This window comes from Penicillium maclennaniae, assembly GCF_028827695.1.
Source record: "Penicillium maclennaniae strain IBT 15551 chromosome Unknown utg000006l:1.0-2513246.0:1.0-2515036.0, whole genome shotgun sequence".
NCBI classification, from domain to species: Eukaryota; Fungi; Ascomycota; class Eurotiomycetes; order Eurotiales; family Aspergillaceae; genus Penicillium; species Penicillium maclennaniae.
In genome coordinates, this window is record NW_026623218.1 from 102,838 (window position 1) to 116,769 (window position 13,932).

The 13,932-nt window shown below is 50.1% G+C and overlaps 7 protein-coding genes across 7 annotated transcripts; 1 reads left to right on the plus strand and 6 right to left on the minus strand.

The window, feature by feature from the left end:
- Positions 1-946: 946 nt before the first annotated feature.
- On the minus strand, positions 947-1,865 carry N7477_006261 (SDR family oxidoreductase; the record flags this gene model as incomplete). The annotated part of the gene is made up of 4 exons (XM_056967924.1): positions 947-1,132; positions 1,186-1,342; positions 1,395-1,502; positions 1,555-1,865. The coding sequence occupies 4 exons, from the start codon at positions 1,863-1,865 to the stop codon at positions 947-949; spliced, it is 762 nt and encodes a 253-aa protein (XP_056820720.1).
- Positions 1,866-2,292: 427 nt separating this feature from the next.
- N7477_006262 (uncharacterized protein) lies at positions 2,293-3,525 on the minus strand (the record flags this gene model as incomplete). The annotated part of the gene is made up of 4 exons (XM_056967925.1): positions 2,293-2,810; positions 2,868-3,244; positions 3,301-3,387; positions 3,449-3,525. 4 exons carry the CDS (start codon positions 3,523-3,525, stop codon positions 2,293-2,295), a joined length of 1,059 nt encoding a protein of 352 aa, XP_056820721.1.
- A 444-nt stretch (positions 3,526-3,969) lies between these two features.
- On the minus strand, positions 3,970-4,221 carry N7477_006263 (uncharacterized protein; the record flags this gene model as incomplete). The annotated part of the gene is given in 2 exon segments (XM_056967926.1): positions 3,970-4,152; positions 4,168-4,221. The coding sequence occupies 2 exon segments, from the start codon at positions 4,219-4,221 to the stop codon at positions 3,970-3,972; spliced, it is 237 nt and encodes a 78-aa protein (XP_056820722.1).
- A 754-nt stretch (positions 4,222-4,975) lies between these two features.
- N7477_006264 (zinc-dependent alcohol dehydrogenase) lies at positions 4,976-6,297 on the minus strand (the record flags this gene model as incomplete). Its single annotated transcript, XM_056967927.1, has 4 exons — positions 4,976-5,010; positions 5,067-5,639; positions 5,693-5,983; positions 6,039-6,297. 4 exons carry the CDS (start codon positions 6,295-6,297, stop codon positions 4,976-4,978), a joined length of 1,158 nt encoding a protein of 385 aa, XP_056820723.1.
- Positions 6,298-6,623: 326 nt separating this feature from the next.
- On the minus strand, positions 6,624-8,184 carry N7477_006265 (glycoside hydrolase family 76 protein; the record flags this gene model as incomplete). Its single annotated transcript, XM_056967928.1, has 3 exons — positions 6,624-7,193; positions 7,248-7,951; positions 8,007-8,184. Coding segments are annotated over 3 exons (1,452 nt in total), but the record flags the coding sequence as incomplete, so codon positions are not given.
- Positions 8,185-9,831: 1,647 nt separating this feature from the next.
- On the minus strand, positions 9,832-10,416 carry N7477_006266 (uncharacterized protein; the record flags this gene model as incomplete). Its single annotated transcript, XM_056967929.1, has 2 exons — positions 9,832-10,248; positions 10,300-10,416. The coding sequence occupies 2 exons, from the start codon at positions 10,414-10,416 to the stop codon at positions 9,832-9,834; spliced, it is 534 nt and encodes a 177-aa protein (XP_056820725.1).
- Positions 10,417-11,215: 799 nt separating this feature from the next.
- On the plus strand, positions 11,216-13,901 carry N7477_006267 (putative glycosyl hydrolase; the record flags this gene model as incomplete). Its single annotated transcript, XM_056967930.1, has 4 exons — positions 11,216-12,176; positions 12,257-12,419; positions 12,481-13,097; positions 13,150-13,901. The coding sequence occupies 4 exons, from the start codon at positions 11,216-11,218 to the stop codon at positions 13,899-13,901; spliced, it is 2,493 nt and encodes an 830-aa protein (XP_056820726.1).
- Between the last annotated feature and the right edge of the window lie 31 nt (positions 13,902-13,932).

Consider the following 13,932-nt stretch of genomic DNA (forward strand, 5'->3'; position numbering starts at 1 on the left):
TATCAGTGGCACTGATTTTTGAATGACCTGGAAGCCAACTCCCCCATATGGATGTTGATAAGGGAGTCAGGTGCTTCACTGCATCTGTATAAGCGGGTCCATACGACCTAGTCGTCGTTGGAGGGGGCATCGATGTTGCATATCTGGCACATCAGCAGGGAAGCACTAATCATTAGGGGCACTTACCGAACTGTTGTATTCAGGGAATAGTGAAACGGCTGAAAAAAATAGCTTGGCGATGCAGCTGCTTGTGTGCATTGCGGACGCGCCGAGTTGCCGGTGGTGGTGAGAAAAACCTCCTGTGCCTCAGCGGCCACAATCAGGGCAGTGAGACAGAGTGTTGTGCCTCGCATCATTTTTGTCTACGCTGTGTAGGTGACTTTTCCGGTACCTGGCACCCTTTAATAAATTTGGTGAATCCTTGGCTCATTCCCTAACGCCCCACCCTCAAATCATAATGTGTTTGATGTCGGTGAAATGTCAGTTGATCAGATCCTCGGCATTACGAGGTAGGCAGCGCCATTCAAGTTGTAGATTGGCCTTGGAAGTATGAATCGGTAGCTCGAAGCAGCCTGGTTACATGGCTCTTCGGGGAAATACTTACATTGCCCCACATCGGGATATCATGCAGAGCTGCATCGGGGAAATCTGTTTCCCCGCACTTGCGAACGGAGCGAAATGACCCGAATCATCCAAGACGATGACGCCCACGTAGGATTGATGGACCCCTCAATCGGTGGGAAAGGACTTTACGAAGAGGAGACGTGGGGTAGAAGGAGGATCGGGCGCGAAAATTACTATAACCTTAATCACCCCAAGGATCAAGATAGCAGTTCGTTGGTGAGCTTTGCTAAGTACCATTCAATACCCCCATCCAGGTAGTTCTAGGCACTTGACTGAACATTTTGATTACGCGGGATGACGATGCCTGCCACCAACGTCTCCTTCACCAAGGAACCTCGCCTCCAGGGTACTGGTTTTTTCCTTCTGCTTCCTCCCATCCCGGAACATGGATATTGACAAATTTTCCATTCTGCTCAGGGGTCACCTTCTGTATAATATCGAGAACTTTCTCCGCACCAGTCTCTACGGGGAGATCTGCATAAGAGCTTCCGAGGTCGGTACGCAGCCACTAAGTCAGTTAGCAAACAGGATCAGAGGACTACAGAGACTCTTTGTACTCACACCTGGACTAACAGCGAGGAAAGTGAAGCCTTCCTCGGCATATTCTTGGGCATATTGGACACTAAGCATGTTCAACGCTGCTTTGGAGATCTTGTAGGCGGGACAGCGTCCCTGCGCATAAACCTTGGCCCTGGCGATGGAGCCTAAAGTAGTAGATCTTCAATTCTGTTAGCTGCTACCACGATAGACATATGGGAGACGGTACTCACACGTTGATGACAACCCTCTTGTATCCCTTTCTAAGAAGAGGCAGGCAGGCTTGCGAGACCATGTGAACTGCAGTGACATTCGTGTTAAATATTTCATTCAGATCATTCCTAGTCCAACCGAATCAGAGAAATATCTAGACGGATGTATCGATTCGCTTACATCCCCTCCAGCCCATGGTTGGACGAATCCATCACGCCCGCGTTGTTGATGAGGTAGTCAAGCCCCTGGCCTTGTAATTTTTGCTCCACCGACTTCATGGCCTCCTCGACACTCGTCTTGTCGGTGACATCTAATTTCACGAATTCAACTCGTCCCGATGAGGCGTTCACGAGCTCCTGCAGCCGATGCGAGTTGTCTTGGCGCGCGGTTGCAATGATACGCGCGACTTCAGTCTTCGGCAGTGAGGCCAGTCGGGAGACGAGCGCCAGGCCGAGGCCGCGAGATGAGCCGGTAACTAAATATGAAGCCATAGCTTTGTATTTCAACCAAACCTCTGCGATGCTGGCTATTTAATACTCGCGGTACGAGAGTGGCGGGCGCTGGTTGGCCTTAATAAGTAAAGGGATCGTCTGCCGTAGAACGACGTAATCTCCGCGTTAAATCCGTTCTCAGCCAACTGGGGCCTCCTAGCTACAATTTGTAATCTTACACCTCGCACCCGACCTTTCCCTGGAGCTTGGAAATAATAAGACTGTGGTGACACGGACCGGGTGTAAATGAGTAAGTGCTGCTGTGTCTTGGGAAAACAAAACCCTGTTCACTCGCAAGAGGTGACGTATGGAGCCGAACAGAAACAAGTAAATTTATAGACATGACATGAGATGTCTCTTGCACAATTAAATGATCGATTAATGTATACATGCTCAGAGAACTGTGGCAGGGCTAGCGAGCTCTAGATCAAAAGCTGTCATCCGTAGGGCCTCGCTCCGGCCGGTCCCGCATCGGAATATTTTCCACATCCGTTTGGAAATGGACTCCGTTGCGCGTCTCATCGGTTTTCTGCGCATACGTCCAACTATCGACGCCTAGCGAACTAGGGAACCCAACACCGCGCAGAAAAGCCCTTCGTGGGCCTCTGGGTCCCCATGCCCAGCCCGCCCCACGTTGGATCGGGAGATGGTACATGCGGAAACCGATGTAAGCAAAGAATATCCCGATGGCAGAGCCGAAGAGAACATCGAACCCGTGATGCCGGTAGTTCATCCATCGAGAGGCGGCGATGAAGCAAGCCGTGGCCGTAGGCACGAATGCAAGAATCATCAACAGGACTGGAGGAGCCGCGCCTCGCGTACGGACGGAAGCACGTTCATCACTAAAGTCACGACCCTCCACCGGGTATTGCGGTAGATACGGGAAGGCGACGGAGAACTTCGAGGACAGCCAGAGGGTCAAGTAGCCCAACCCGGCGAAAGAGACTGCACAAGGAGGCAGTCAGTAATTGTTAGCCATTCCAGTTGGAGGCCAAGACATACAGGACGAGTGTCCGCTAGGGAAACTCGAGAATCCATCGACGCGCACCAGATCAGACTGGTCTCGGCAAATTGTCCAATCGACAAGCACTGCAGCACCCTGCAAACTCTCGCCAAGCCCACTGACCACATGAGAAGCAATGTCGCTCACATCAGGATTGCAGATCGCCAGCAGATCAGGGCGAGGTTTTCCGACGAGAGTCTTGAGTCCCTGTGTGGACGTCCAGGCGGCTGCCAGCGCCAACGCAAGACCCAGCCAGCCCGCATTCCACTCCCATATTTTGCGAGAAATCAATTGCGACTTGGAGGGTTTCGCTCCATTTTGAGTGGCGGTCCCGGGATGAGCACGAATGCTCCGAGAAGGATAATCACAGCCGGTGCTAAGAGTCCAACCAGGATCAGGGTTGCGGTCGTTACGGTCTCGTTCACCAAATACGGAAAGGATATGTTTGGGTCGGCGAGGGAGAAGGCGTGATGATTAGGTGTGACTTTATTGAAGCCATATCCGATCAAGGCTAGGCCGCTGGTTTCCAGAGTCCAGAAGTTAGTTGATGGTGGGGGGAACAGTCGCGGGTTGAACGTACACAACGAACACCCAGTCGACAATGTATGACAACACCAGCACCTTCGAGATATGCGCAATCGCGTCCTTGGTCGACATCTTGGTGGGCGCGCAGTGCGTTATGCAATGTAGCTGTTAGGAACGAAGACCTGCTATGGTTTTATGCGCGGTTGCCAACTGACGACCGAGAGTCAACAGCGCGTGCTTGATCGGCGCTAGGAATCGATCCCTTGGAATCGACGGATCCGCTCTTTTCTCAAGACCATCAATGACCGTCGAGGAAATCGGCCCAAAGCACATAAAGCAGGGGGAGGAGGAACGTGGAATCCCCAGCCTCGATCCAGGGGACAGAAGGTCACTGCCAACCGCTCAGTGGCTGAAGGCATGGGCAGAGTTTAATTCCCAACTTGGCAACTCGACAGGCGCTCATCTTGGCACGCTTGTGGCTGCCTCTGCATTTGCACCTCTATTTCAATGATGCGACAGAATTTTTGACTATTACATTACTTTACTTATGATAGGCCAGAAAGGAGACCCAGACCATTATTCTACCATATTACGCGCCACGTTCATGGGAATGATCGGTAACACGATCGGGGTGCCCCCGTCGGGGTACTCGTCACGATCGCAAACTAGTGAGACTAGTGGACGCCCCGCATCCACATTGCGCGCTTGCTCCTTGAGATCAATCACCAAGCCTGAGGGCGGATATAAGTACATGTTCTTCTAGGAGGGACATACAATACTATCATCATCAGCGTTGTAGACACGGTCCGTATAGTTTCCAGAGGTCATTGTGTAGGTTGCTCCTAAATTGCCCTCCAACACAATATGTCTACCCTCCCCTCCCAACTAGCCCAGATGGTCCTGGCGATGAAAGTAAGATCTTGCTGGGACCAAGAAATAATTTGGCATGTGTTGGAAACATCCGAAGCTTTGCTTTGACGCTGGAGAGGCATTCTAACCGCAAAGGTGGTGGTAGTGAAAGGTCACGCTCGGCAATGTATATATCTCCCATTCGAACTTGTTCATTACAAATTGCACGGAATTGAAGCGCTTGATGTGTGGCCCATTGAGGAATTCCAGAGGGGATCAGTCATAGAACTGACTAAAAGAAGGCCCTAGTGACCATTGGATTATATTGACTGACCATGCACTAGGAACAATAAGGAAAGCCATTACCTTTGATACTCGGTGAAAAACGGCAGTAGGTAAAGATAGGAAAATGAATATTCAGAAACATAGAGCATGTATTTGCCCAATACTACTATCAAGCGGGCTTGTGGTTTAGTGGTATAATACTCCCTTAGCATGGGAGTGGTCCGGGGTTCGATTCCCCGCGAGTCCATTTTTTGCTCTACCTCTGGACTTCAAACATCTATCTCATCTTTTTCTTTTCTTACGTGCATCACTGTATGTAATTCGCTAGCTAGGAAAACGAGGAAAAAGGCGAACTGCGGGAAATCTCACTCCTCCCAGTTAAAATTGACCACAATGCGCCCAGCAACTTGTCCTCGGCGCAATTTTTCCACGGCATCGGGCAATCGATTTATGGGTAGACTTCGCTGATTTGCCGGAGCAGGCCTATCCAGCCATTAGTAAACGGTATTCCATATTACAAAGATCTGCCATGGGCTTACCTCTTCTGGCAAAATCAAGAGCAGCTGCCGTGTCACGCCGGCTGCCCACCAAAGTCCCCTTGATGCTGAGGTTCTTGAAAATGTAGTCACAAGGGTCGGTACCCAGAATGACCGACCCCTTTTGTGGCAATCCAATACACATAACTATAGACCCGACTCGATCTCCAACGTAGGAGATAGCAGTTTTGTATGCGGCCGGAGCAGTGACGAATACGCCGTGAACCCCAACGCCATCTGCGATATCAATCACAGACTTGGAGGGATCCTCTGACTCCTTGAAGTCAACGAAGGCTTCTGCTCCCATCTCTATCGCTAACTTGCGTTTATCGGCCCCGGTATCAACAACGATAGGGCGCATACCAAAGGCCTTTGCTAGCTGCACGCCCTGTATTCCAACACCACCTCCACCCCCTGGGAAACATACCCAAGAACCAGCCATGAGATTGGATTCAACGATGGATCGGTAGATTGTACTTGCGCTGCACATGATAGGGGCGGCGATCTCATCGGGCACTCCGTCAGGAATTGGCGACGCGTACCGGGCAGGGGAGACAAGATACTGCTGGTAGGTACCTACCAGAAGTGAGACGCAGAGTCTATGAGAGAAACAATAACACTTAACTTACCGGCAGTCATAAGTCCAGTGTGAATAGCCTTCTTGCAGTAACATTCCTTGTCATCCCAGCACAGATGGCAGGCATGACATGTGTCTGTGAGCGGTTTAATACCAGCTCTGTCACCGAGCTGGAAGGTCTTCACGTTGGCACCGACTTTGACAACAACTCCCGCACCTTCATGGCCCGGCGATCGAACTCCAAAGGCGGACATAGGTGGTAGACCTAGATCACCTTGCATCATGTGAATGTCGGACGAGCAAAGACCCGTAAAGTTCAATCGCAATAAGATGTCATCTGGTCCTAAACGAAGATCTCAATGACTGTCCTGGGAGATAGACATGATCTGCAGATTTACCTGGTTCGGGGACTGGCACCATTTGCACCTCGACGCGAAAATCTGGTCCTTCATTGACGACCACGCCAGCCTTACAGTGGGTGGGAATTTCATATACCGGCATCTCTGTCACTGAACCCATCATGTTATGTTTCTGTTGTATGCTCTTGCTATTGACTAGCGAGGTTGGAGCGACATATGCCATCTCCTCAAGGCGAGAGGGGTTATATGAATGTCGGGACATAACCGATCCAGCACCGAGGTTGGCGGCGGAATACATCCGCTGTAGCTGCAACCCCTCTTTTCAGACGGGAGGTGCTGTCATTGAACTCTTTGGATTTGCCCCATCTTCTTCGGTGTAGTGGATATGGAGCGTCCCTTAATCGAAAAGTGGGGAAGTGCTTTTTCCGTATAGCCGGGGGGGAGAGCTGCAAGATTATCTATAACCTAACGGCTGCTCGGTTGTTCACCAAGTTTTCAGGATCGAGGCGTGTCAAAAATAGAACGGAACTATGTATTCAATCGCTATCTACAGAAACTCCAAACCACGCCAATCAATGAAAGGAAGCACCCTCGGCACGAGCACAGCGACCAAAAGAAAATAAATCAATCCCAGATCATCCATCCACATGATCCACCGATCAGGGCCATCGTCATCGCTGTCAAGATACCAGCACCTGCCCTGTCCGCGGTCGTGATTGAAAACGACAAGGCCTCGGGCTTTGGCTCCTTGGGCTTCCCACCGGCATTGGGATTTCCCTTGCTAGTACCACCGCTATCATCGGTGACGGGCGGAGCCACCTTGTTGATGAGGTTGGACTGAATGACATCAAGGGAAGCCATCTGTTGACCGAAGTCCTTGGTGTTGTCCCATTTCTGCTCTGTCCATTTCAGACCGCAGGTTGTTCCATCACTGCCACCAGTGCAGCTCTTGGCTACTGCCTTAGCGGTAGCCCTTAGCTTGGGCATGATTTGATCGTAAGTAAATGGTGCCATCTGAGTGGTGGCAGCCATCCATCTCGCGAGATAGCCCTTGAACGAGCGCTGATCCACCATACATGTATTCACCGTCTCGCATGCACGCTCGTACATGACGTTTTCAGGGTTTGTTGTGAAGAAGACGCCAGAAGCATCGAGGACCTTCTGTACCCGTTCTTTCCACTTAGGATCTTCAGTCTGCTTGAGATTTAGCTCACGATCGAAAGGTAAACAAGGCTGTATTGTACTTACTGCGTTGTACATGTTGGCTGCGCCGAGCAAGTAGACGCCGTTGTTATAAGTCCACTCGATTTTGTTCATCTCTTGGCAGTCGGTCAGGTCACTTGCGCCATCCCAGAAATGATACTCGTCGGTCATGAAACCGACTTGCCTCGTCCAGTCCCAGGCTTTCTCTGCCCAATCTGCGTATGTTTGGTTGCCTGTATACTTGTGCAGACGCGCAGCGATGTTGAAAAAGCCACCCGTGGAGATGGTGTTCTTGTAACTGTAGCCGTTGTTCCAGGTGAAAATCTGCCAGCGCAGTCCACCGCCACATGTCCCCGGGTCCCATCGCAATGCCTGAGTGTTGAAAACAGCCTGAGCCATTTCGAGCCATTGCGGCTGGTCGCTGGGAGGGTTGGGGAAATTGCGCTCGGCTGCAGACATCGCAGCGAATCCCCAAAATGCTTGATCGTCATTTCCTTCCGTCTTACTTTGGTTACTCGGCATGAAGGCAGCATTATCGCCAGCCTGCCACAGCATGCCCTGAGTGGTGATATTGACCCATTTTGTGTCGCCGGTGTAGTACCAATAGTCGATCAATGCGTTGAACATAGCACCGGCCTCCCACCAGTAGTATGGATCGGGCAGGTTACCCGGGTTATCGCCAGGATTCATACCGGTGTAGTAAGACATCATGTTGTTCGCGACTTGCTTCGCAGCCTTCTTTATGGAGACTGTGACATCGATTAGCCACCGATCACTAATTGCGTGACACCTTGTTGCACATACGCTCATCATCGAGGTCCAACTCAACAGCCCCAACTACATGTAAGCCCACAAAGGTGACCGTCACGAGGCCCGCCCATGAGGAGCAGGATGCCCGTCCAGCTAGGCGCATAATGGGCGATTGAGTCGTAAAAAACGAGGAAAGGTCAGACTCATGCGCCGAGTGAGTGCCAAATGTCGATGCTCGAAAAAACTCAAGATGTGATGGAATGTTTCTTGCCCAAAGATTGATGCTTGATATCTTGTTTGATGCTGTCAATTGTGACGACCATGCATCTCCAGACAGAAGAGAAGAGGAGGAAGAAGAGATTCAAGGCGCAACGTCAGTGCCATGATGAAGGTGAGAGGGGCTATATGGATCGACTCAGCGCATTCCACAATACTAGGAGTGCTGGCATGGTAACAGGGCGGGTATCCCTCGAATCACCTTGCCCTGAGACAGGAGAAAATGGGGCATTCGGGGCGGTAGTCCACCGCAAGAAGTATTTCATTTGCCATATCCTATCCTTGATGCCGGAAGAAGCTTGAAATCAGTTGAAAGTGCAACATTGGACCTGATGCCAATAGTTCGATCCATGGTTCTCTAGCCTTTCGGACCACGATAGGGATCGGCGAGGAATGCGCGCGGGGAGCTGTCAAGAGAGGAGCACGATCTATTTAGAACCGCAAGAAGAGGAGTGCGAGTAAGCGAGCCAATGAATCAGGCTGCTCAGGCTAAAATGGAGTCGATATTGGAGCGGTTCCTCGCCGAAAACGAACGGGATGCAACTATCGACGCATGCCGATGTTGTAACCTCCATCCCTTTCCGGCAGGAGAGGTCGAAGTCCCGAGCCCTGTCCATTTTCCGTCCCTGCCTGGCCAATAAATGGGCTTTCAAGGGGATACAATACAATTGTTGTCTGCTTCAACTGTACCTAGGTTGATGGTAAGACGTTCTCCCAGGCAAACTGGATCCCTGCATGGAAGGTGCATGGTCGAGCTTGGAACCACGGTGGAACATCGTGTCAAGGGGAGAATTTGTGATAACACTACAAATAGTAAAATACTCTTCGAGACTTAAAATGGAATCATCATCTGGGCCTTTGTAACTGTAAAATATGATGTTAAAATATTCGACACCTGGTCTTTCAGGCAATCAAGTATTTTTTGTTAAACAATGTTGTCGTGACGAGGCACATCGGAATGTAAGACTATTGATTTGATTATGTGACAGTGAATCACATTTGCAGGAGAAATGTGTAATAATGTATGATAAGGTCAGAGTTGGCTCTTTCTTTGAGTAACGTCCTTACTTGATAGCTTCGTCGCTAAGTGGGAGAAGTTTCACGTAGATCTGATTGAAAATAGTTGTCATCCGCTTCAAAGGTAGCTATCTGATCTGTCCTCAAGTCACTATTTTCTGCAATAAAGAGCACCTTCTAAAGGTAACATTCAACAAAGGTGAGCAATTAGATCCCTCTATCACGGTCTGCTAATTCTCACCTCGTGATAAAATAAGCTCTGTCTCGAGGTATATCGTGACCCACCCCTCAAGAGGTGGGGATATATTCGTCTGGCAAGACTCTGAAGGACCTCCGATGTGTTTTCGAGATCCCATGAGTATTTGCTGACAGCAGAATCTTGTACTATAAAGAAATACATTCGACTCGCGTTTGAATATTGAGTAGACGTCAATTTTTACCCCTATGCTCAGAGCGAGTCTGCCTTCCGGGACTTCCTCAGTCCCTCACCAGATACAGAACTGTCTTGGGTTGGTTGTCGGGTGACTCAGGAAATTCTAAACTGACGACTATGCCTGCTAAAAGAAGACAAGCCTCTTAAACTCATCTAAAGTCCAAGCTCGTACATATTATCAGCCCCTAGTGCCTGGACCTCGTCATCCAAATGAGAGAACAGCGTCTCTTGAAAACCATCCATCATCATCTTCAGCTTTTGAGCATCAAACAGTAGGTCACCCGGGCGGCACTGCATAAGATAATTCTGAACAGCTTGTATCCCGACGTCAATCTCTTCATGTTTCGCATTCAGATGAACCTCTTTTCGGAACTGAGGCATACATTTCGACAGTATAGGATAAATGTGGGTCTCCTCAAATCCATGATGCATCTGGATCTGCGTACAGAAGGATAATGCGGATTCTATCAAGTTCATCTGAGCCAATTTGCTGAGCTTGCGATCTTGTCGATATTTTCGGATATCTGGTGCCAATGCTGCCTGGCTGCCTGAAATTGTCGTGCTGGTGAGCTTGTTAGCTTGTTAGCTGCTAAAGATGTTTGGGGCTAGACTCAGACTCACGAACTTATCCATTCTCTCCGCCAAACTGTTGTAGACACGAAATTCCGCCGCGGAGAGTTTCTGCGATTTGATAACCGACGTGGTTTCTGCAGTATGTTGAGAATTTGACGAGCCCATTGTTCTCCGGTTCGAACAGAAAATATATTTGGAAAGGAAGATATCCCGTGGAAGGCTTAGGTCGTTCTTTTAGAATGTACGGGCACAAAACCAATCGGACCTAGAAGAGGGGAGACGCGGCTTTTTGTACATGTTGTGAGAGATGCAATTCAGACAAATTTACTGAGAATCATTGTGAATAATGAGAGCAGCGAGATAATTCGCATGTTTATCACGGAGTTCGACGACCTGGTATAGTCCTGGTGTTTGGTTACTTAGGGCGTGGCTGCGCTATTCTGCACCTTTACTCATCTCTCAAATTGACTATGGATACGTTGTTTCACCTGGCTCAGCATTGCTTTGAGTAATATTCTCGGAATGGGGCAAATTTCTTTTGACTGGACAGTGTGAAAAATTCGCCAGTTTCCTTCATACCGTCCATATGTGTTTCATGGATCGGGGCTCGATTGGGGCCCGACGAGAGATCCGGGTCTCTGCGGAGGGCTTAGCGGCAAGGAACAAGTCGCCAAAATAGGCACAACCTGGCTCACCTCACGGCTAATCGCGGGGAATACCACAGTTTGCCGGAATCACCGACTTAACTAGTCCTAACTGAGAAGGAATCTGCAGCCCAAAGGATGTATTGTAAGCCCTCATTCTACTACGGTCGTACAATCTCCTCTTCCGAGCGCTGCTCTACATTGCAACTCCCCTCAAAATAACACGCGGCAAAGATCAATAGCTATACTTATATGATAAAATTGAGCTCCCAACGGTCAGACTAACTAGCGCGATTAGCTTTCAGTAGCAGACAATCCACATGCGTGCAATTATACACCAACTTTGTGCCCTGGTAGTGGTGCTGGTGGGAACGCACCCAGCAACTGCCAAGACGGAAGCCCTCGTCTCATCGCCAGGTGATACAGCGATTGTTCCAGGATGGAGGCTCCAGTCTGTAACCCGTGTCGACGGCGACTTGTCCACCTTATCGAAGCCCGGGGCTCAACTCGATACATGGTACTCAGTGAGCTCCCGCGGAACCGTCATGTCGGGCCTGATTCAAAATGGAGTTTACAAGGAAGAAGAGATTTTCTTCTCCAATCATATGGACAAGATCGGAGGACAAGCCATCTTTGAAGCTCCGTGGATCTATCGCCGAGAGCTTACACTTCATCCGAAATCCGAGAACTACTTCACACTGAAGACGCATGGGATAACGTCGAAGGCGGACATTTGGGTCAATGGTGCTCTTGTTGCGTCAAGCGAAGAACAGCAAGGCTCGTATGGCGGTCATGCCTGCGACTTGACAAACCATGTGAAAGAGGGAATCAACTGTGTTCTGATCCAAGCTTATCCCACGAACTATCTTCGTGACTTTGCGATGGGCTTTGTGGACTGGAATCCGTATCCGGCAGACAATGGTACTGGCGTGTGGCGTAATGTGGAGCTTTCACAGACGGGTGCTGTCTCAATGTCACCGTTCAGAGTCATCACTGATTTTACCCAGCCTGGCATGGGCGACACGGTGAATGTGACTCTGAGGACCAAACTTATCAATCATGCCTCAAACCCCGTGAATGTGATAATAAAGGCAAGGATTCACTGTCCGGATGGTAACGAGGAAGGCTCGATCACACATACACTCAAGCTCGAGGCCGGTGAGCAAAAGACCGCCTCAGTGGAAGCTTCGATTCATAATCCACAAATTTGGTGGCCTGCCAGGTGGGGACCCCAGCCGCTCTATACCGTTCAAGCTGGCATTTTCACGGGGAACGGAGAGGGTGAGCTATCCGATATGTCCCCCTCCAGGAATTCGGTATCAGGCACGTCATATCGACGGTGAATCAACATAATGATACAGCCTTTAGCGTGAATGGTCACTCATTCCAGGTTCTGGGTGCAGGGTACAGCTCAGATATGTTCATGCGCTTTGATGAAAAGCGAGTTGAGAAGATGTTCCAATATGTGATTGACATGGGACTCAACACCGTCCGCCTGGAGGGAAAGCAGGAGCACCCGGAGCTGTACGCGCTAGCCGACCGTATGGGTATCATGGTGCTCGCAGGCTGGGAATGCTGTGATAAGTGGGAAGGTTGGGATTATAATCCTGATGCTGATGGTGTTAAATGGGGGGGAGTCCGACTATCCCATTGCCCGAGCTTCCATGCTTCATGAGGCGGAGATGATGCAGGCTCATCCGTCAATGCTCGGATTCCTGGTGGGATCGGACTACTGGCCTAACGACCATGCGACCAAGATCTACTTGGATGCCCTGAAGGAATTGGACTGGCGCAATCCCGTGATCGCATCAGCGAGCATGCGTGGGTTCCCAGAAGCTCTCGGACCATCTGGAATGAAGATGAATGGTCCTTATGACTGGGTACCTCCCAACTACTGGTACGGCGAGGACGAGGGTGCTGCGTTTGGCTTCGGGTCTGAGCTGGGCGCCGGAGTTGGAACCCCTGAAATGGAAAGCCTAAGGAAATTCCTCTCCCAACATGATATAGAACAGCTCTGGAAGGAGCCGAACGTCGGCCTCTACCACATGTCCAGCAACGTCTCAGCATTTCACGATCGAAAGATATACAACGAGGGCCTTTTCTCTCGATATGGGGAGCCCACAAGCATTGATGACTACATCACGAAATGTCAGATGGCAGACTACGAGGCCACTCGTGCGCAGTTCGAAGCATACTCTGCTCGTCAGAACGCGTCGCGTCCAGCCACCGGCTCGATCTACTGGATGTTGAATAGCGCCTGGCCTAATCTGCATTGGCAACTCTTCGACCACTATCTCAGTCCCATGGGGGGCTTATTTTGGCACTAGAGTCGGCACACGCGAGGAGCATGTAGCTTACGACTATGAGAGCGAGTCAGTCTGGCTGATCAACCATTCTTTGGAGACGGAAGGAGATAGAGAGATCACGATTGATCTCATCGACACCAACGGAAATGAAATATCTAGTGCTAAGGCCAAAACCTGGACCAACTCGCTCTCGTCAAAAGAAGTCCAAGGCGTGAGGGGTATCGAGAAGGTCAAAGATGTCGCGTTTCTGCGCCTGGCACTGTATGACGGAAAGGAAAACACAATCCCGCTGAGTCGAAACGTGTACTGGCTCTCGCCCAAGCCCGATGTTCTGGATTGGTCCAATTCTAACTGGTATTACACGCCAGTCACCACCTATGCCGATTTTTCCAAGTTGAAGCATATGGCACCCGCCATTGTGAAAGCGTCTCTTCAAGAAAACAAAGCCACAAATGGTTGGAGATCAGTTGAGATATTGCTTGAGAACAAGTCCGAGGTGCCCGCTGTCTTCATACGACTACATGCTCTGAAGTCGGACGGTACGGAGATTGCGCCGATACTGTGGTCAGACAACTACGTGACACTGTGGCCGAAGGAGAAGATGTTTTTGAGGGCTAGCTTTGAGGGTGACCTGCAAAATATCACGGTTGAGCTTTCTGGGAGGAATTTGGAAAAACAGGTGGTGGAGGGCATGAAATGAGTGAAACGAATGTAGGAAAAGTGCCTTTCGT